General features: G+C 39.4%; 2 protein-coding genes across 7 annotated transcripts in view; both read left to right on the top strand.

Annotated features, from left to right (window-relative positions):
- Positions 1-15,815, top strand: part of LOC111873163 (FYVE, RhoGEF and PH domain-containing protein 6) — a 51,048-nt gene extending 35,233 nt beyond the window's left edge. For all 3 annotated transcript variants that reach the window (XM_023867645.2, XM_023867643.2, XM_023867646.2), the window contains 5 exons: positions 1,649-1,748; positions 4,898-5,040; positions 5,291-5,473; positions 8,949-9,058; positions 15,416-15,815. In XM_023867645.2, coding sequence (XP_023723413.1) covers positions 1,649-1,748; positions 4,898-5,040; positions 5,291-5,473; positions 8,949-9,058; positions 15,416-15,455 — 576 coding nt within the window. In that variant the 3' untranslated portion in view covers positions 15,456-15,815. The remainder of the gene's footprint in view (positions 1-1,648; positions 1,749-4,897; positions 5,041-5,290; positions 5,474-8,948; positions 9,059-15,415) is intronic.
- A 3,223-nt stretch (positions 15,816-19,038) lies between these two features.
- On the top strand, positions 19,039-21,849 carry LOC111873179 (zinc transporter ZIP3). Of its 4 annotated transcripts, none has more exons than XM_023867680.2 (3): positions 19,039-19,322; positions 19,986-20,233; positions 20,327-21,849. In XM_023867680.2, the coding sequence occupies exon 3, from the start codon at positions 20,365-20,367 to the stop codon at positions 21,430-21,432; it is 1,068 nt and encodes a 355-aa protein (XP_023723448.1). In that variant the 5' UTR covers positions 19,039-19,322; positions 19,986-20,233; positions 20,327-20,364; the 3' UTR covers positions 21,433-21,849. The 4 variants fall into 4 exon arrangements, with proteins under 4 accessions (XP_023723448.1, XP_023723449.1, XP_033610886.1 ...); XM_033754995.1 differs by lacking the exon at positions 19,039-19,322 and adding an exon at positions 19,351-19,718; XM_023867678.2 differs by lacking the exon at positions 19,039-19,322 and adding an exon at positions 19,351-19,771.
- The last annotated feature ends 1,510 nt before the right edge of the window (positions 21,850-23,359 follow it).

Here is a 23,359-nt window from a genome sequence, read left to right as displayed (position 1 = left end):
GCTTGTTTATGTGCACATGTAAAGAAAATACAAGGGTTGGAACTTTAATAGTGGCAACACTGCTGTAGAGATACCATGCAATGGAACCAAATAATGTTGCTTATACCACGCGTTAGTTACATACCTACCTTACCTCAGAGCAAATGGACTCTCCCTTCCCACATCACGTGCATGCATAGTGACAAGAAGAACAGAGCCTTGTGTCAGCTGGTGGTCTAATGTAGTGTTACGATGTTTTCGAAACAGGAACAATGGAGTTGGCTAAAGATTGAATGTGCCAGAGGCTGTACAGCATGACAGTGTCATCAAGGTCTTCAAGAGGCTTGCGGGAAATCTGCATTGCCTTACAGAACAGTGGCAAGGTGGGTAAAAGCTTTCAACGAGGGATGCCAAAATATGGCAGGCATGAGTCGGCCAGGTCATCCAAGTGTCAGTGAAGAAGAAGGGTATGCTCTTTCCACATTACTGGAGAGTGATCGACGCCATACAATTCATGAGCTAGCCCGAGAGACAGGATTAGCACATATGACTGTGCTTCACATTCTGAAGGAATGCCTGGGAATGAGAAAAATTGCATCACGATGGGTTCCGCATGATTTGACGGAAATGCAGAAATGGCTACAATACAACGCAGCTCGTAACCAGTTGGAGCGCTATGAGCATGAAGGAGAGGATTTGTTACGCCATATCATTACTCTGGATGAGAGATGGGCCAAATCGTACGAGTCACAAATGAAATGCCAATCGAACAAATGGCGTCATTATGGGTCACCACGAAAATCAAAAGTTCGTCAGAACCCCAACAGTGAAAGTTATGGTGATTCTCGTGTATGACTGTGATGGTGTTATCCTAACGCATACCGTTCCCCGACAGCAGACTGTCAGTGCGTAGTATTACTGTTCATTTTTGGAACACAACCTGTGACCAGCTTTGAGAAAGAAGCGGCGACACTTTCTGCAGAACCCACCCATCATTTTGCAGGACAATGCTTGGCCACATGCAGCGCAAGCTGTGGCTGATTTGTTCGATCAGTGGGGCTGGGAAGTGCTGTACCATCCACCATAATCCCCAGACTTAAGCCCTTGTGACTTCGACTTGATTTCTAAGATGAAGGAACCACTTCGTGGCATTCGCTTCAGAACTGTTCCAGAGATTCTTCAGGCAGTAGACCACTTCATTCGAACTCAACACAACAGGCACTGCTAAAGGTATCCTATGACTTCCACATCGCTGACAGTGGGTTGTACACAATGCTGGTGACTACATTGAAGGACAGTAAAACTTTGAAACATGCATCTATTTTGTATCAGTTGTAAATAAATAGTTGCCACTATTAAAGTTCCAACCCTCATATGTAAATTATGCAAGAAAATGCAGTATCACATAATCATGTAAGGAATGGTACAGGGAATTGAACTTGGTTGTAAAATTTAAAATGTTATAGTAATATTAGCTACACATTGCAACATACCCTTGCAGTAAAAGTTATTGTTCGTTGACCTGATAACAGGGACGTATGTGCTGTAGTGTCCCATCATGAAGCCTTGTACTTTTTTAAGGTGTGTGACATAAAGGCTTATGTACTACTGGTGATTTCCTTATTCCCTTCACGTCTGAATTTATCAGCCTTGTCTTGAATTGTGTCAGGTTGTGTGTGGTGACTGCTCTGACTTCAGAGCACCTCTCCAGTATATGAGATTCCAGTCGGCCCGTGTCTGTGAAGAATGTCACAATACACTTCTGAAAGGTATGTGAGTATAGTGAAACCTTCGTACAACAAATTGCATGGAATACAAATTTTGGACTTTCATGCATGGGAGGTGGCTCTCATCAACTGCTTCATCCTCTGATGCTGTTGCCAGTTGTGCTGTCCTTCCTCAGACATAGCTGCCATCTTGTGCTTCAGTTCTTTATGCTGTTGTTGCATTTTGGGCCCTTCATGACCATATCCCTTGCACCGTACAGGAACGGCATGGTGGGTCATCTGTCTCTGGGTGGCAGCCAACTTCTGCCAGCACCCACCATCTCCCTGCATCCATTTCTTTAACTGTCAGTGCCATGCATTTAGATTCCCGTCCCCATATTGGACCTTAAGTGCTCCAGTAGTTTCCACTGCAGTCTCTTCTTTAAAGACCTCCTGATGCTCTTCTGTGGACTTCATTTCTTCCAGGCTGGCCTTCATTATAGCCATTATCTTCCCTACAGAGGAGTCTTATTTGACCTGCACCTTTGCCAGCAGGCATTTCATCATTTGTTCCATTTTTATAGGCTGACAGTACAACTATCCTACTGCAGTCTCCAGTCCAATAACTTCTGACACCAGTTGTCCCATGTATGAGTGACACAACTGATGAGCTTGCAACGAACAGTAAGAACAAGAACATTAGAGATCTATATAGAGGAATAAATGACTTTAAGATGGGTCACCAACATAGAAGTAACTTAGTGAGGGATGAGAATGGTGATTGCTCAGAGATACTCACAACATTTTGAATAGGTGGGAGAACTATATCTCTCAGTTTTTGAATATATGTAGGGTCAGTGATGTCAGGCAGATAGAAATACATACAGCTGATCCATTAGTATCTGATCCTAGCCCTTTTGAGGTTGAAATTGCTATTGCAAAATTTGAAAGGTATAAATCGCCAGGTAGTGATCAAATTCTGGCAGAACTTATTCAAGCAGGAAGTGAAATGTTATGTTCTAAGATCCATAAGCTAGTTACGTCTATTTGGCATAAGGAAAAATTGCTTGATTAGTGGAATGAGTCTATTATTTTACCGGTTCACAAGAAGGGTGATAAAACTGAATGTAGTAATTATCGTGGGATATCACTGCTATCAACTTCATACAAAATTTTGTCCAATATTCTTTTCTCAAGGTTAAGTCCATACATAAATAAAATTATTGGGGTTCATCAGTGTGGTTTTCAACATAACAGATCAACTACTGATCAGATCTCTTGCATTTGCCAGATACTGGACAAAAATTGGGAGTACAATGAGACAGTACATCAGCTGTTAAGACTTCAAGAAAGCCTATGATTCAGTTAGGAGGGAAATGTTGTACAATATTCTCATAGAGTTTGGGGTACACGTGAGACAGGTTAGTCTGATTAAAATGTGTTTAAACAAAACTTATAGTAAAGTCTGTGTAGGTAAACATTTGTCTGATAAATTTCCTGTCCAGAATGGTCTAAAACAAGGAGATGCTTAATTGCTGCTTCTTTTCAACTTTGCTTTGAATATGCCATTAGGAAGGTCCAGGAAAACCAGGTGGGACTGAAATTAAATGGGACACATTAGCTGCTGGTCCATGCTGGGAGATAACACAGATATCATAAAGAAATACACAAAACTTTAATTGATGCTAGTAAGAAGGTTGGTCTAGAATTAAACGCAGAGAAAACTAAGTATATATTGCTGTCTCATCACCAGAATGCAGGGCAAAATCATGACATAAAGAAGGTTAACAGATCCTTTGAAAATGTGGCACAGTTCAAATATTTGGGAATAATGGGAACAAATAAAAATTTGATACAGGAGGAAATTAAGAGGAGACTGAATTTGGGTAATGCTTACTACCATTCCATCCAGAACATTTTGTCTCATCTGCTTTCTAAAAATGTAAGAATTAGAATATACAAAATAATTTTGCCTTTGGTTCTCTATGGATTTGAAACTTGGTCTCTGACATTAGGGAGGAACATAGACTGAAGGTGCTGAGGAGAATATTTGGACCAGTGAGAGATCAAGTGACAGGAGTTTTGAGAAAACTGCGTAATGAGGAACTTCATAACTTGTACTTCTTGCCTAGTACAATTAGAATGATCAAGTCAAGGAGGATGAGATGGGCAGGGCAAGGCGTGTAACATGAAAGGGGCGAAGAGGAATGCATATAAGATGTTGGTTGGGAGGCCAGAAGGAAAGAGGCCTCTAGGAAGATCAAGATGTAGATTGGTTGACAATATTAAAATGGATCTTAGGGAGATAGGATGGAATGGTATGGATTGGGTTGATCTGGCTCAGGATAGGGACCAATGGAGGGCTGTTGTGAACACAGTCATGAACATTCCGATTCCATAAAATGCTGCAAAGTTCTTGAGTAGCTGCACAATTGATGGCTTGTCAAGAAGGGCTTAGCTCCATGAGTGAGTGATGAGTGACTGTAGATGGGGTTTGGATTGGAGATTGGATTTCTTGACCACTTATACACTCACAACTCATAATTACAAGTAATTATAGTGTCATCACTAAACTCCACAATTTACAAATCACCAGAGCACATACCTGCAGTGTTTTCACTAGTCATTTCCTGATAATGGCTTCTAACAATGGAGATTCTTCAGCTGCTGCACTTATGCTATTGCCACCTGGCGGCCATCTCACACCAACATCCTAGTCCTCTCTTCACAGATTGACTAACTGAAACATCCAAACTGTCTTGCTTATAACATAAAATTCACAATTTACAAATCACCAGAGCACATACCTGCAGTGTTTTCACTAGTCATTTCCTGATAATGGCTTCTAACAATGGAGATTCTTCAGCTGCTGCACTTATGCTATTGCCACCTGGCGGCCATCTCACACCAACATCCTAGTCCTCTCTTCACAGATTGACTAACTGAAACATCCAAACTGTCTTGCTTATAACATTTTGGCATGGACCACACAGAAAATGCCATTCCTTATTGTGGTAGTTCAGTTGTTGCTTGTTAGGAATCTGCTGCCTAGCAGTGTCTGTTATTTCATTGTTTCACTGTCATTGTCTAGTAACGGGTCTACATACTACAATATGTACATAAAATATGCATATTGGAGTAACTGTTTTTGTCTGTGCATGTCTTCCTGAATGTATAGAATATATTTTATGTATTTTTTTTTTTTTTTGCAGAGGCCAGAGACCCAACATCAGAAGTGAATCAGGCAATGAAACATGAGCTGGGAAATACAATTAGCATCATGGATGCTTTCAAGAGGCTTGGGCCTGTTAGTGGGAAGAGAGTAAAAAAGTATATACCACAACGACTAAAGGAGGTAATCAGAACCAACTTTACTGAGGAAGATGTTTCTTCAAGCAATATGTAGACTTCATTAAATTTTTTTCAGTAAGCTAGTGTTCAGGTCTTGTTTAGAGGATGAGATTTTGGTATGAAATACCAATATTTATATCAGAACATGAACAAAGAAATTCAGAAAAAATGTACACACCACAGTGGAAGTGGTAAGTATCTTAGACAGAGATACTGCTGGAGATAGAAGTTTCAGCAGATCATTTTGCTTTCAGGTGACAGCTAATGATACTGGTTCACAGATGAGCGGATGGTTACAGCGAAGATCCCGCCGCTCATGGAAGCGGTTATGGTTTGTTCTCAAGGAACAAGTTCTGTATGTGTATAAGGCTTCAGAGGATGTGGTAGCTTTGGAAAGCATTCCTGTTCTAGGTTATGCAGTGGAACCAATGAAAGAGGTATAGTTATTTGTGTTTTGAAGGAAACCAGTATATTCCATGACAAATCATCACAGCCCACAATCTAATCTTCTCAGATTACAGTGAAAAATGGTGAGCTTGTAGACTCCATAGGAAATAAATTCTGGAATAGTACCACAAAATGGGCCCTAACCACTTCCCAGGTAATTGCTTAGAATCATCCTTCCATTAAGTGATAAGTAACATGCGGTTGATAAACATATAAGTAAATAAGCTGGGGGAAAATAAATGGAACCTCTGCACAAGATTAGCTTAGATAAAAGTAATTTAAAAATTCAAAGCCATGTTTAAGGCAAAGTTACACTTTACTTTGAGGATGTTGATGTGCACACATCACTGAATGTGTGAATATTGTGTTGTTTATATTCAGTGGTTCCAGGATGCACTCTGTGAAGGTGTGACTTTTCATGAATATTAAAAGTAACATCATTGTATACTATGTTATAGATCATCTTAACCGTTCAGCGTGGTTTGACGTGTATGTTTCGTCAAGGTATTTAAATCGTCTGGGGGGGTTCGACGTCAATGTTTTGTCCAGCTGCACACCTATGTTATAACGCCCATAATAATTGATGGTTTTGCTGTAGATTGTTAGATTTTTCGCTGGCCTGTTGTCAGGAGAACTATATTTAATGAGACACGAGTTTAGGAGCGCTAAGTCATCGTTACATATGCCTGTCTTGCAGCAAATTCCTGTTGCTTCTGGTAGAGGTTTCCTCATTCAAACTGTTATGAATGGCGTGTTTTCTTTCCTATGAAGTTATAAACAGCAGAGACGTGATATGTGCTGTGTTTATAATATCATATTGCCCTGAGCTGGCCACACTAACACACTCAATTGGAATTCTTAGAAGAGGGATGTCCAAATTTTATTCTTGCAAGATCGATTGATTTCGCACAGTACATGGCAGCCAGTTCTTAGAAAAACGCCACAAATTAAGGCAGAACACTGTGGTCACCCCCTGTGACGATACGGGTGTGTGTGGGGGAGGGAAAAGAACTCATTCCTTCATGTATTATCGCTCCAGTTGACTCCATTTTATCGTACTGACCTTGGTGGTCGTTTCGAGGGATGACCATAAATATTTTTTTGAGCCAGCTAAGCTCTGCTTTCGTTCACTACATACCAGCCAGTTCTTAGAATAACTTCATGAATTCTGTGGTCACCCCTACGACGTCTTATGCCGCCAAAATGGATGGAAAATGAAACGCAGAAGCACCAACACTTGTTATGATAACATAAAGGTTGAATTTACTGCAGCTAATCTGGCTAGCGATACGACTCACGGAGAGACATTTCTTCTTATATTCCCCCCACAGGGAAGAAGGCAAGGCCGCACAGAAGATGTTTTGTTTACGGAAAAAAGAGCCAAATGAGAGATACGCAGTACTGGTGTGGTGAATGTGAGTCAGCGCTGTGTATAGTAGAATGCTTCAATGCGTGCAACACTCCGCTCAAATTCTGAACCACCACCGAGATACCGGGCGCTCATATTATAAGGCAAAGTTATAAAACAATCTTTTAAGATCATTTTAGTGAAAGTTTCATGCTTCAAGGCGTACGATACACTGCTCAAATTCTAAACGAACTGCTTCCATTGCCGAGATACCGGGCGCTCATATTATAAAGCAAGGTTATAAAACCACCTTTTAAGATCATTTTAGTGAAAGTTTCATGTTCCTATCTCATAGAATTTTAGAACAATGATGAATAAATCATTTTCGAGCAAAATTTAAATGGCCGGCTGAATATATTACCGCCGGAGAGACACGGCAGCAGAATTTAAATCACCACGCGAAAGGGTTAAGATAAAATGTATATGTCACAGATAAAAAGGTAAAGTTGTCCCTGTACATAATTAATTAAGCACTATGCCACGAAGACATTTGGGGGAGTGGAGGTATAGTTCCACCATTCTTGACCATATTATTAAATGGAGGTGAGTGGTCAGCTTCATGCCCTGTCTGCTTTGACCCTGGTGAGATTTCTGAGATTGCTTCCCAAAATCTGTTGTCATGATCACGTGCCAGCATGCACACACCTCTTGTTCATTTAGTGTCCGAACCTCTCCCCTATTCTCACGTCTTCCAGACAAGCACTGCACCTCATCTATCATGCATGAACTGGACGTTTTAAAAGTTTTATAAAACCTTTGTCACAATCAAGGAGGAGGCAGTTCAGTTGAGTCTGTTCATGAAGTTAGAAGCAGCATGCAGCATTATGTATGGTGAAACAGTGCTAGTAATACTACATGAAAGTTAGTGAATGCAGTGAAGACAGTGCAGTGACCTGCAGTGAAATAGTAGTGAGTATGAAGAGACTGACATCAAGATTGCAAGTGGCTGCTGAACATAACTGCTCCAAAACACAGTGGACATAACATCTGTTGCCAGAAGTTGGATCAGAGATGGATCCTGCACTGCAGGCAGTTTTTGAGCAATTAAATAAGATAAACTCTGACCAAGAAAAACTTAAAAAGAACATAAACACTGGCCAGGCACTTAGAAACTGTATAATCACTAGCCCAGAAGAATGAAGAAAGGAAATAAGTGACATATAAAGGGAACAATACTAGACAGACAGGCGAAGGACACTGTGGCAGTGGTTTGGCAGCAGGCCAAAAGTCTTTTCAAAGTCAGTAGCAGGCTGCAAGTGACACAGCTTGACATGACATCTTGGCTAATCAAAGAAACCTAGAAGCCACACATAGAGAGTTCAAGGCACAGCTGGTAGTAGTAGAAGGCTGGACTACACATGGAGACATTGGGACCAAAGGGACCAGTACCTTTATGGTTAAGCTGCCAAAGCTTGACAGGTGCATGTTTTTGACATTGTTTCACTGACAGTGTGAGGCTGTGGCTGGAAGGCCCCATGGAGGTAGGAAGCAGCCTAGTGAGAACAAATTCAAGGGTTACCCACCCAAGATGGCTAGGACCTTGGGTCAGCATCAACAAGAGACACCTGTCAGGATGGCTGAACATTACCAGGTGTAGGGACACACCAATGGAGAATACCCCTCTCTGATGCCTGCACTCAGTGGCAGAAAATGGAATGGCAGTCAGGTGGCTGGAAGGTATGAGTTATTGCTGCTGCAGTAGACAAGTGGAAACATGCTGCCTTGTGGGGAGAGCAGGCAAATGACAACATGGGATGATCATGTTGGAAGTAGAGCCTGGACAACATCCCAACTGGAAGGACATCACTGATTGCAGTTCCGTCTACAGCAGTTATTGATCTTAGTGGGACTTAATTACCATACTTAGGAAAGTTACCTACAATATTCCTATTAAACAAATGTTATCTTTCACTTTGAACATCTATCTGACTCACGGTTTTGGTGCTTACGGATTTTCTGAGAACCTCAGTTTGGCCTGAAAAGTCCAAGTAGTACATAACTTACAACTAAGGAGGGAATTAGTGGAGAATCCTAGTTTATCTAACATTATGTTTCAGAGGCACTTTCAACTGTATGAAGGAATTGATGCAAAATTTGTGTTCAAACTGGCACATCCAGGGCAGCGTCCACTTATTTTTCATGCAGACAGTGAACACTTGGCCAACAGGTACGTATATTTGTTGGTAACAATACTGAGAACATCTGTTCTGTTCACTCTGGTGATCTGTGTGCAGGTGATCATGCTTTATTACACTCAGATGGGCTTGATTTGAACTCTTATGCCTTATTATATGAACTGTGTTTTACTGTATAGTTTTCTAAGCATATTCATAAATTTCTGCCACCTTTGGTTAGAGTTTTGTTTGCATACTGATCACAGAGAATTACATAAACATTTCTCCCCTTCTTCTTTTATCAACCTGTTTGTTGCATCATATGTCTGTGAAACATATGAAGTGTTTTCCTCCATGGAGCATAGCAGTTGTCCATCTTGCCACGAAATCCTTCAACACACATGATGTCCAAAGTTTCATTACATTGCTCACAAAAGCCTATCATCTGGACCATGTTCTGAACCAGATGAATCTAATCCACATGATAACACCCCATTTTTTATACTCTATCTAGGCCTAGGTTTCTGAAGGGATCTCTTCCATTGAAGTTTGCAACTAATTTTTATATGCATTTCCTGTCTCTTCTCCCTTGCATGCTACATGTTCCAACTTCCTCATGCTATTATAGAATAATTGATAACACTGTCCAGAGTGATTCAATTTGTAGATATTTATTGCCTTTACCTGTTTCAGTCAGATGTGACTATCTTCAGTAGGAATAAGTCAACATGTTTAGGAACTGCCATTACAAAGCTCATAGTACATATTTAAAAGCTATTATATAAAAATTATTTACAGTTATTTAAATTAAAACTGATGTCTAGTTGTTTCCCCTGTGGCTGTGTTTTGGTGATCCTGATACTCAAGATCTTCCCCGCATTTTATGGAACCTGAAGGTTAATTACCATGTTCACAAGAGCCCTCCACTGGTCCCTACCCTCAGCCAGATCAATCCAGTCCACACCAACCCATCCTATCTCTCTAAATTCCATTTGAATATTGTCATCCCATCTATGTCTTGGTCTTCCTTCAGATCCTTCAGGCTTTCCCACCAATATCCTATATGCATTCCTCTTTGCCCCATTAATGCTACATGCCCTGCCCTGCCCTGCCCTGCCTGCCCATCTCATCCTTGACTTGATCGTTCTAATTGTACTAGGCAAGGAGTACAAGTTATGAAGTTCCTCATTATGCAGTTTTCGCAAACCTCCTGTCACTTGATCTCTCATTGGTCCAAATATTCTCCTCAGCACCCTGTTCTCAAACACTGTCCAGTATATGTACCTCCCTTAATGTCAGAGACCAAGTTTCACATCAGAGGCAAAATTATTTTGTATATTCTAATTTTTATATTTTTAGACAGCAGATGAGGAGAGAAAAGGTTCTGGGATTGAATGACAGTAAGCATTACCCAAATTCAGACTCCTCTTAATTTCCTCCTGAATCAAATTTTGATTTGTTACTGTTATTCCCAAATATTTGAACTGTGCCACACTTTCAAAGGATCTGATAACTGTCTTCATGTCATAATTTTGCCCCCCATTCTGGTGATGAGACAGCAACATATACTTAGTTTTCTCTGCATTTACTTCTAGATCAACCTTCTTACTAGCATCAGTTAAAATTTCTGTGTTTTTCTTTATGGTATCTATTATCTCCCAGCATGGACCAGCAGCTGATGTGTCCCATTTAATTTCAGTCCTGCCTGATTTTCTTGGATCTTCCTAATGGCATATTCTAAAGCAGAGTTGAAAAGTAGTGGCAATAAAGGATCTCAATTTAGACCATTCTGGATAGGAAATTTATCACACAAATGTTTATCTATATGAACTTTACTGCACGTTTGTTCTGGCTCCAATTGTTTCCTTCTGTTTTGTGGTTTTTTTTTGTGGGGGGGGGGGCAGGTAATTTGTGCCCCAAGGACTCATCTACTGTGTAATGGTTTTGTTACAGTATATGTTTAATTGTGTGTGTTTCTGTCATTTTGGTTTGTGGGGTACCAATACAACAGTCCAAAATGAAAGTTAAATCAGATCACTTATTAGACAATGTAGTATATCTAAACACAATTTTTATGTACTGATACCACCCTAGAAGATTTGAGTACATTTATTTGCTATGAAAACTTCAAAATCTTACAAGTTTCAATATTTTTTAAACGTTTATTTTGATATCTTCAGATTAATTTTGTATAGGTATTATGAAGGGACAAAATTAAACAGTATTTCCAGTGGGAGAGAAAAATACATAACTTGCATATTTTGTTCTAGAGATCCATAGCCTGGCATATTGGTTTTTTAAACAAAGGTTTATATGAGCCCTAAATGTATTTTTAGTCGCTTTCCATGAAAATTTCTAGCTCAGAATACAATAGCAGAATTTAAATTTAGCATAAAATAAACTGTTTAATGTACATTATTGAACAAGTGTCAAAGTAAGTTGAGAGCTTCATGGAATGCAGTGGTTGCATTTAACATGCTTTAATTTACTCATACATTTTAAATAAATTGTAAAGTTAAAGATGACACACATTAAATAGTCCAGATATGAGATAGACTTCCATGGAGCTAAGTCCTTCTTGAGAAGCTTGTAGTTGCCCAGCTATTCAAGGAATTCCCAGAATTTTCTGGAATCCAAAGATTCATTTTCTTAACAAGAGGCTGCCACTGTCCCTATCCTGAGCAAGACGAATCCAGTTCACACCCTCTCTTCCTCCTGTAGCCGTCCACCGACGTACAGCTGCCACGACTATCGCTCGAGCTTGAGTTCTTAATCACAGGATACGGGTGCTTTGGAGATGGGAGTGGAACACACTTCGGGGTAAATAAATCCGGGATCTCCAGAACACACCGTGGATTGCAGTTTTAATTTAAAATTTCATTAATGATGAATATGTACATTATTCTCCTAGCTAGCCGCTCCGTCCGCCGACTAGCTACCACTACTCTTAAACACTTCTCTCTTCTCTCTCTACATTCCAACTACTGTCCTCCTCCGCTCCCTATAACCGACCCCCATCTTTACAAGTCCCCCAGTTGGCATCAGAAAAACAAGAAAAATAACAAGAGAAATCCAAGGGTCGAGCCCGACATCTGCCCAACATTCGTATTTTTCAAGATGCCCATAAACCTCTGTAGGTCTTCAAGGAATCCAAGACCCCTCCTGGCTGGTCTCGCACACGGTCAGTTCATGGGTTTATGATATACTGGGAGTAAACAGGCGATGTTAGGGACAATAGCGGCACCCTTAGCCTAAGGAGGACAATAGCGGAATTACAACTAGACGGTCCCGGGATGGTATCTTGCCGATGGAGCGTCTCTCATGGTATTAAACAATGCATAAGTAGTTCATATCCTTAATATAATTTTGACTAGGGACGTACGGCTACAATACTCCCCCCATTAAGCCGAGGTGTGTCTGAGTCGAACCGATGAAAGACGCTACTGAGGCTTAATGCCATTCTCCCGTATGGACCGAGGATTACATTAATTGTTTACAATAAACTGTCATCCTTGCACAAAGTGACCACATGTTATGTTTTTCTTCACCTAAGCTAGTTACTACATACTACTATTACTACTACTACTACTACTACTACGTACGTACATGAATCAATACACAATATAAGATTGTACTCAGGAGAGTACTGCAACCATGATACATATTTGAGCACCCTGCTATCCACCGACATCCAAGGCATTTAAATGGGCTTTGGCATTCTGCTCCGGTCGTCCTGTGAAAATTGGCAAAGCTAGATGAAGGGAGTTGTTCAGAGTCCCTTTGACAAATCCCCAGTTGTTATCGTTGCCTGTCATTTCCTTACTGAGGGAGTAACTTGGCTGGCCTCCTCCTAGACCTACTCCAGTTACATACCTAACTTGCGGCCCACTGTCTGAGTGGCCGTTGACATTACTGGTATTTATACAAGCAGTCGCCGAGGCATGTCCACTCGAGATATCTGTTCGACAGCTGTCAGGCATGACGTCACTAGTGTTAGCATCTTTACCTTTACTACACTCCTGATTCGAGTTCTTTAAGAGTTCAAGCTGGCCCCTTAATTCGTCACACACGTTGGTTACTCTATAATTAACCTTCTCAATTTCCGAACTTACTTTAATCTGCTGCTGTTCCGTCATGACCCTCAAATCTGTCACTCTGGTCTCGAACGTGGACATCCTCTCACACATATCATGCGACTGTAGTTCTATTTGTGCTTGAACTGCTGTCACGTCATTGCGCAGAGACTCGATGTTACTGTTGCTCTCAGATGTATTCTGTCTCACCACTTCGGTCAGCGCTTGAATCTGGCCATGGGTGCGCTCAGATACGGCTTCAACTTCCTTATTCACGGACTGTATTTTGTTGTTCATTTTACGTTCCGAGTCCCTTGCCAATGCAGCCAGCATTTCACGCACATCCTCTTTTATATTGTTTTCCGTTTTCATCATTCTCTCCTCAAATTTCCCTTCCATTTTCATCATTCTCTCCTCAAATTTCCCTTCCATTTTCATCATTCTCTCCTCAAATTTCCCTTCCATTTTCATCATTCTCTCCTCAAATTTCCCTTCCATTTTCATCATTCTCTCTTCAAATTTTTCCATATAGGTTAATAAGGCCTGCATATCTATTGTACTATCCTTTTCCCTTCTTTCTACACTTTTCATCTGTTGGTTTTTAGCCTGTACCTCGGGTTCTGTCTCTACTATTTGCCCATTCATCACGTTTCCTTCTCCCTCTATTTCTCCCCCATTCTCTATGTCATTGATACCTTCCGTCACTTCGATTTCTTCTCCGTTATCTATGATTGTCTTTACACTTTTAAGTTTACTACGCGTTTCCATGTTTCACTGTCCACAACTCGTTCACACTTATTGTTAATATAACTTAGTCCATCTAACCTTGCACGATATCTTTGTTCACTTTTTCCGTCCACGAAGTTGCTCCTCTCCCTCGATGTTTCCGTGACGTCCCGTTTGCAGACTCCCGGTCTCCTCCGCTGTTACGTGCCCCAGGTTGGAAGCGCCAATTCTACTGTAGCCATCCACCGACATACAGCTGCCACGACTATCGCTCGAGCTTGAGTTCTTAATCACAGGATACGGGTGCTTTGGAGATGGGAGTGGAACACCCTGCGGGGTAAATAAATCCGGGATCTCCAGAACACACCGTGGATTGCAGTTTTAATTTAAAATTTCATTAATGATGAATATGTACATTATTCTCCTAGCTAGCCGCTCCGTCCGCTGACTAGCTACCACTACTCTTAAACACTTCTCTCTTCTCTCTCTACATTCCAACTACTGTCCTCCTCCGCTCCCTATAACCGACCCCCATCTTTACAAGTCCCCCAGTTGGCATCAGAAAAACAAGAAAAATAACGAGAAATCCAAGGGTCGAGCCCGACATCTGCCCAACATTAGTATTTTTCGAGATGCCCATAAACCTCTGTAGGTCTTCAAGGAATCCAAGACCCCTCCTGGCCGGTCTCGCACACGGTCAGTTCATGGGTTTACGATATACTGGGAGTAAACAGGCGACGTTAGGGACAATAGCGGCACCCTTAGCCTAAGGAGGACAATAGTGGAATTACAACTAGACGGTCCCGGGATGGTATCTCGCCGATGGAGCGTCTCTCACGGTATTAAACAATGCATAAGTAGTTCATACCCTTAATATAATTTTGACTAGGGACGTACGGTTACACTGCATTATCCTGCCATCTTTATATCCTATAGAGATTTTTCACATTTCAGATGCCTGTTTTCCATTGCTTATGTCATTACAGAGAATCCATCCACATCTGTGTCCCTGTGTAACATTTTGTAACATCCTAATTCTTTAATAAGACATGGTGGGTTCATGTTCAGTCTCCAGCCTGGAGGATCACCCCTTGTTGGCTGACCAGGGCTGCTGCTTTAATAAGGGGACATTCCCAGCTACCTTCCATATCCGGAAGCTGTATCCTCCATCAACAACATGAGGACCTGCAACACTGTTGTGACAAGGTCGCACTCATCCAATCCCTTCATTGTTTTTAATTTAAAAATTTTGCAGTCATTCAATTTCCTTTTTCATCTTATTTCAGGTATTGATTGTTATAAAATGATAGATTCACCAAATCCATAAATGTCTGCAGTGTGTGGAAAGGAATATGGACATCTGTTTAATAAAGAGTTTTATCTTCTGGGATATACTAATAATTTGCTGTCTGCTTCATGCTGATTTCTTTTCTGGAAAATTCTTTTGCCCTGGAGATGGAGATGGCATTTTCCTCAGAAACACTGGTTGAGTTTCAGTTGAGTACACAGTGTTATATCCCACAAGACAGAATTCTTTGTAAACACCACTGTGAGAGCCTGTTTATGTAATGTCTTCACAATGAAATACAATAAAAACTTCTTTTGTTACAGGTGGATTGCAGCTATGAGTGAAGCTACTGTTCTGAAATGAACCAAATAACAATAAGTTTAGTTAGCTTTTAAAAATGATATATTTTGTTAAATAAGTATGTTAAAATATGTGTGACACAGTTTTTCTTTTGAATTTAATATTATAATATTTGTTGAGATTGCAGAGATTAGTACCGACAGTCAATATATGGTACAGTATTTGTAAAGAGAGGAATGTTTATATTTCACATTAACTTATAAGGAATGTTATATGTTTAGAAGTAGTTTACCTGCTTAATATGAAGAGTATTACAAGCATAATGCTTTTATTGCATCACTTTATGAAATACTTTTTAACTTTTTTACTTACAAGAAGAGAAACACTAAAATTATATAGTTAAAAATAAAATTCTTCTATGCAGATATTTTCATTATAATTAGTTTCCATGCTCTCCATAAGCATTCTGTCCTATGAAGTGTACAATCATCTCCTGATCATTGGCATTGGATTATCCTGTTTGCATCTTAAACATGCATGATTTTTTCATTTGTTCTATGTAATCACTAGGGCCCAGATTTTTTGAAAATGCAAATGCATATTTTGAAGGTTTTTGGTAGTTATTGCATATTCTAAATGTAAGAGCATATTTCTGCATATATGTTTGGAATTAAGGATAATTTCAATATTCTCTAACAAAATCGGTTTTGCCTGTTTTGGACATCCCTTGCCAGTTGCTATTCTCAGCTCTCTAAGTAACAGCACTTTTACCACTTACAGTACAAGCAGGTAGCTTGGCTAATTTGAAAGGGAGGGGGTGGGATTTTCCTGCATTGCTTTCACCACCACAGCAGACAGTAGCATCAGAGGGTTGGTCTCAAGAGAAGTCTCTTCAGTTAATGTGATACTCTTTACTTTAATAGTCTGCATCAAAAAAGTGTTCGTGTACTGAAAATTCCTAAAGAAAAGTGCAGCAGTAGATATTTAAAAATTCGGTGGGTGTCGGGTAATAGTGACTATTCAACAGACGGTGTCGTCGTGTACTGTCAAGTGTGCACAAAGGAAGTAAAATGTGAAAAGAAATTTCAACTTGAACAACACTCAAGAACGACTGCATGTATTAGGGCAAAGAAGGGGAAGAAGAACAGCACACCACAACAACTACTTCTTACACAGGTCAAGCCCAAATCCTCTGTTAACACATTTTCAGCCGATCTTTGTAAGGCTTTAGTATGCAGCAACATTCCATGGAATAAATTAAGCAATCCAGTTCTGCGATCATTTCTGGAGAAATATTGTGTAATTCAAAAAATCCCAGATGAATCAACTCTTTTCAAGTATCTACCTTTGCTGTATGAATCTACTCTGGAGTCAATCCGTTCTGACATTGGAGGGAACTGTGTCTGGATATTGGTGGATGAGACAACTGATTTATGTGGCCGATACATAGCAAATTTCATAGTTGTTAAGCTACATCCAGATGAACCCAGCAACCCTCATGTTCTTGCTTGCAAAGTACTAGAGAAAATCAACCATTGCACAATAGCAAGATTTGTAAATGATTCTCTGCGACTACTATGGCCATCTCAAATTGAGAATAATTGTTGTAAGGTGCTTGTATTACTCACAGATGCAGCTTCCTATATATTGAAAGCAGCAAAGGCCTTACAAGTATTTTATCCAAATCTTATACATATAACCTGTTTAGCGCACGGATTACACTGTATTGCAGAAAAAATACGCGCACAGTTTCCAGCTGTTAACAATTTAATTGCAAGTGGGAAAAACTGTTTCTGAAAGCACCAGATCATGTCCAGTTCTACAAAGATTGCCTACCTCAGGTTCCTCTGCCACCAGAACCTGTCCTAACTAGTTGGGGGACATGGATATCCGCAGTTTAATTTTATCAGGAGAACTTCAATCAAGTAAAAGAAGTGGTTACAAAACTTTAAGATGAGTATGCATGTGTCTGTGAAGCAAATGTGGTGTTTGGAAGTGATACTGTTTATCAAGATGTGAAATTTATCCATGCACATTTTTCTACAGTTTCAAAAGCCATTGAGAGCTTAGAATCTTGTGGTGCACTCCTTCATGACTCACTTCAACTCGTTCAGAAAGCAACATGTTCACTGAATTCCGCTCCAGGTGAAATTGGAGAGAAGATTAAATTCAAGTTAGAAAAGGTGTTGAAATCGAACTGAGGACTAAAAAAGATTCAGTCAATTAGTTAGTACTTGAGTGGAATTAGGGTATCTTTGCCAGATGTATGTTCCAAACCTTCGGCACCAGTGTATAAATACTGTCCAATCATGTCAGTTGATGTAGAAAGATCATTCTCAGCCTATAAACTCATTTTGACGGACAATAGACACAGTTTATCTCCAGAAAACACTGAAAGACTTCTAGTTGCCTATTGTGATGCTACTTTCTGCAGTGAATGATACATGTAAATAGATGAGTCTGAATAAAGTGACCTGTTTTATTTTTGGTGCATATTTTCCCACTTTTTAGTACATATTTTAAGTGTTTTTAGCGCATAAAGATCCGGGCCCTAGTAATCACATGTTTCTGTAAGTATGGACAAATATGAACTAAGCTTTCATCCTTTTCTTGTGTTGGAACAACTACTGCAGGGGTTGAAGAAGCGAAAAGAATGATGGTCTGACAGTAATGTTAGAAACTTGGGAAGAGTACACAGACATTTTTCAAATGTCTATGCACAAAGACATGTTAAAAAAGACTGAGCAGAAGGCAACAGTGAATGGGACTGGTGGGCTGTATTCACCAGAGATGAGCCAATAAAGGAATTTTGAGGGTGATGGGGGCTTGGACTGTCACCAGTATCTACTTTGCTGTAACATTAGTCATTTTGGGTTCAGCCTTTGGTATCAGAAAATTATTTAATATGTGCACTATAGAAGGAGTTATATTTCCTTATTCTGTGATGTGACTACACTAGTGCCCAAACCTTGCAGTCAAAGTTCATGGACCCATCAAAAATGAGGATCTCTTCAGGAGATTGGTCATGCACTACACAGACTCAGTACAGTCCTTCCAATTTCTGTGTGCTTGGTCCTCCAGAAGGACAGCAATTTTCCTCTTATAGTTGGCTGTACTAAGTACCACAGTTGCATTGCCTTTGTCAGCAGGAGGGACTGTAAGCTCAATGACTCAGGACCAGAAGCAACCTTTTTTCCACACCAGTCATGACAACCTTTGCACATGGCTTCTCCCCCATATTCTTATATCTGCACAACTGGCCCCTTTTAGGGACGCAGCCTAGTTACTCTTCTCTCCTCTCACATTGATTCGCCCTTGTTCTCAGGGAGAGCCAATGAGATATGATGCATTGGCCTCCCTTCTGTTTGTGAATAATCCCATGTTTCCTACAGGCCACTTGTTTTGCTTGCTACCTGCTTCATGCTGGTTTCTCTCTTTGCATATTCTTATCCATGAAGATGGAGGTGACATGGTCCTCTGAAACATAAATTGGCTATTACCAGACTGCATGATGTTACATGCCAAAAGTTATAACATTTTGTAACCACTGCTGCCAGAACTTCAAATTGTACCAAGGGTCATTGTATGTCTATGAAGGGGCATGGTGTTCAGCTATAAGCCGGGGGGGGGGGGCGATCCTTTGTTCAAAATGTCACCAGGCCCTGAACATGAAGTTATTAAAAACAGTACTGTGTATTATAAAGCGTTAACTGTTATCATCAAACATTTAAATGAGAACACATTCCCCTCCTTTACTTAAATATTGCCATGGGGGAAGGGTTAAATACTATTTAGTCCCATCGTCAACCGTTCGATCAGTTAGGAGCCGTCACAGCGTGTATGGAACAACTATTCTGTCTTCGAAGTTCAGTACTACAATATAATATTGATTCACACAGATTACAGAATAAAACTGAACGAGTAAGATGGGTACGGGAATAAGAATCGAATTGTTTTCTTTTTGCTTCACATTAACGTAAGACTAGTGTGGATCAGCTTTAAACAAACTTGGAATACGTAACACCGTACAAAAAAAAATTCTTGATCTTACATTATCATGGGAGAGGTTTATGAGGCTTTTGATGCGGAACTTCACTTAAAATATCAGACCGGAAAGGAAAAATTACTCTTTTTTTTTGTTTTGTTACAAATTTTACGTATATAACTACTGCCGACTGGAAACTAACATGTCAGAGAGAACAGCCATTGATTCAAATTACGAACTTTGCACCCTTTGCACCTGTTCCTTTTCTAAATATTCATCCCCACCACCGTGAGAGGGCGGCCCTTGCGGATAGTTGGAAGAAGTGAAGAGTATATTGGAGTGTATTTATTTCACCAGTCTTTCTATTTACCGAGCACAATGCTGGACTCTCAACGTAAATTGTTACAGCCCGTAACAATGGATAAATGTTCAATACTGAAGTCGTGCACTTTCATATTTTGGCACATTTTTGTGTATTATTGAATATAATAAATACTTCCACTGCTCGAATATTGAATATTGAAGTCGTGCAGTTTCATATGCCGGTACATTTCTGTGTATTTTTGAATATAAACCTCCACTGCTCGAATATTGATTTCTGTTTGTAGTGATATCTGTGAGTTTCTACAACAAAAAGCGCAGACAATACGAGAGTGTGATGATTACTGAAGTTACTGTTTACTGGGTTTCTCCAAAAGAGCAGATTCGAATGATGGGTCCATGTGTGAGAATTAACATGACTTGTTATCGGAAGGATATAGGTTATGGCAGTAATTGACTTCAAAATACCGACAATAACCATTTGAAGAAATAACAACTGTTCATCATAGAGCAGACTGTTATGCCTGTAATATTAGTAAGTAGCACTTCTGAGTGTTCACAAGCATATAAAGGTTGTGTTATAATGAGGTCCATTGTCATTTATGCATACTTCCCTTTCTACTTATAGGTTATTCATATCTAAGAAAACGGCTGGAGGCCAACAAGATGGAAGTGATATTTCTTCAAGTTATTTGTCTTGCTGTTCTGTTCACAGCTATGACAGTCTGTAGTATGATACCAGTTCTTCTGGTGTGGAAGAAAAATAATGCTCACATCAGTGAACGAATGAGTACATGGATCTCATTTGGCAATTGTATAGCAGGTGGTGTGTTTCTAGGAATGTGTTTCCTAGGACTCTTTCCATATGTTCATGAGAAGTTCACAGAAGTGCTCAGTAATGCAAAGATCACAACTTCATTCCCTCTTTCAGAATTTGTAATTATAATTGGATTCTTTTTTATATTTGCCGTGGAGCATTTAATTATTACCACACGTAGCAAGATAGAAATGGAAGCACTTCCAAGTGAAGAGACAGTTCGAATGTCTCATGCTGGAATCAGTAGAGATTCACGGCAGATGTGCGAGGATGAATCCTATGTGAGACTTCTAGAGTTGGATGGCCAAGACCAAGATCTATGTGAAGGTGAAATATCAGTGTCAGAACCATCACTACCAGTACCTAACTTTCACTGTGGGCCAAGTGGAACACAAGGCTTGCAATCTGCAGGAATGACTCACTATGCCCATTGTGATATGTCATTTGCTCTTAGCAAAGCTACAGGACTTCGACATTTAATATTGTTACTGGCTGTGAGTATTCATTCTCTATTTGAGGGTGTGACACTAGGGCTTCAAACAAATCCAGTCAAGGTATTCCACCTGTTTTTAGCTGTATTGTTTCATGAAATGTTAGTTGCTCTTGCTTTAGGAGCTAATATAGCAAAACTGAACCTGAGTCTGTTGAATAGTTTGAAGTATATCTTGATTGTCACAGGCAGTATACCAGTGGGCATATTGCTGGGGCTCCTGATTAGAACAGCTCCAGGCTTGCTAGGAGCATTTGTTTCTGCATTTCTTCAGGGCATTGCTGCAGGAATATTTATTCATGTTACTTTTATGGAAATTATTCCAGAAGAATTATCCGGAGAAAAGAGTCGACTAGTGAAAATAATGTTTTTCTTTGCTGGTTTCATGATAATGGCAGTGGTAAATTTTGTTTTGGGAGATCATTGAAACTGCATACATGATATCTTTTGATAATAGTGACTTGCAAGATCTGAGGCTAGCTTTGATGAAGTCTTCTTCAGTTTGTTTGGAGTGATGTATATTAGATTTTCTTAGGATGATAATGTGTACGGGCTGCTCCCTGTGTTGATGATGCTGCTATGTTGTAGTGAACCGCTCCAAATAAACAACCTGTTGGGTGACATACAGAATAACGAGCATAAGCTCCACAAGAGGATAGCGAGGTCAAGACCACATGACCTGACTTATGTGAGAAGATCCTGATACACAGGCACCCCACACCGCAGTCACTTCTACCACCAGAAAATTGCATCAGCACATAGCGGTCATAAAGTTTTAAAGAGATTTATTGCAAAATATTTCATTTCCATTTTAGTACAGTTTTAATTTCTATGTTTTAATCTCTAGTCTTTAATTTTTAAATTTTATTATCTGAGTATTTAAAATTTTAACTGAAAGACTCAATTTATGCATTTAAAAACACTCAGTGCACAGTAAGGATCCTTATTGAAGAATTAGATGCAATTGCAACAACTGAGTCTGGTATCATTGTATGCATGATGATGACCCAGTATAAGGGTCGAAACATGTAGCATCAATAAAAACAAATGTTGATAAGGTACTGTCTACTTTGTTTTAAATGCAGAATATTTTTGTATAGACTGCATACCTTTCTATACATTTTATGAACCTTGTTTGTGACACACAACAGGCTGCATACTATTAAGATTCAGCACTTGAATTTGGGTTCATGGATATTCATACTGACATTTTTATCAGCATTCTGTGCAGGAAAAGTGTAAATATTTATAAATAAGAGGCAGTCCATTCTTTGTTGACAATTTTTATCATTCTTGTGTTTTACATTTGGGCCTCAGAAATGATAATCATGAGTGTGTGTATGTAGAAATCACTGTAGTGGTTATCTTGTGATATTTTTTTATTGTTGTTATGACACTTAATTTGGAAAAGTTCAGAAATGTTTCTGTGTTTGTGCGTAATGATCCTGACATGTCATAGAATAAAGTCAACTCTAGTAGAATTATGGAATTAAAAAACAATTATTTTCTCTCTGTGTCAGCTATTTTAAACCACTGATCTTCAGAAAATTGTGTTGGAAGAGTGATTTTGTTACAAGTGTTATGTGTGTGTTTACTTTCTCACAAAGTATGAAATAACATTTTGATTGCCTGTGATTCTGAAAAAGTGTTTTTCTAGTGCTTTGCATTCATCTAAGTGCCTCACTAGTCTCATGGATGCTCTTTGTAATTAGAATTTATGTTTACTTTCTAAGTAAATCATGTATAAACTTAAAACCTGAGTATTCTCTACATGGAGGATAAAGCACAAAATGGTGGTATTTGCAAAAACAGCTGTTAATGACTTCATTGAATTTCACCTGTTTTTAGTGAAGGCTACAGATAATACTGCATATACCAGATGATCCCAAAATTAATTATAAAATATCAATTAATTTTTCTTTTTATGGAAACATGCAAGGATTGTAAGCCAAAGTATTTTAAGGGGAAAAATTGATATGTTTAAAATAAAATGAATACATGCAGTGCCTTGAATATTTATTGTACACATAAATCCCCATATCCCCCATTTGAAGCTCTTTAAACTCATTATCAGTTAAACATTAAATTTTGTGCAACATATGATGATTCAGTCTGATACTTCCATAAGAGATTTAGAAATTATTATATTTTTCTTTCACACATAATCAACTATAACAGGTATAACAGTATTTGATGAATGCAAAAGACCTGATCAGTATAACTACTGCTATATACCTAGTAAATACCTGCGACTAGGCTCTGTCAAAGGGAGATAACAGGAAAATTTGCAATAAAAATTGTGATAAAGCATGTGTGAACATGAAACCAAGATAGAAACAGAGGTGAACATTTTT

The sequence above is a fragment of the Cryptotermes secundus genome, unplaced genomic scaffold, assembly GCF_002891405.2.
Source record: "Cryptotermes secundus unplaced genomic scaffold, Csec_1.0 scaffold344, whole genome shotgun sequence".
In the NCBI taxonomy this organism is placed as follows: domain Eukaryota; kingdom Metazoa; phylum Arthropoda; class Insecta; order Blattodea; family Kalotermitidae; genus Cryptotermes; species Cryptotermes secundus.
The sequence above is the reverse complement of the archived record's forward strand: the minus strand, read 5'-3'. Positions and strand labels throughout refer to the sequence as shown.

Excerpts from the sequence above, each read along its gene's own strand:
- LOC111873179 (XM_023867680.2), top strand. The coding sequence starts at position 20,365 with ATGGAAGTGATATTTCTTCAAGTTATTTGTCTTGCTGTTCTGTTCACA.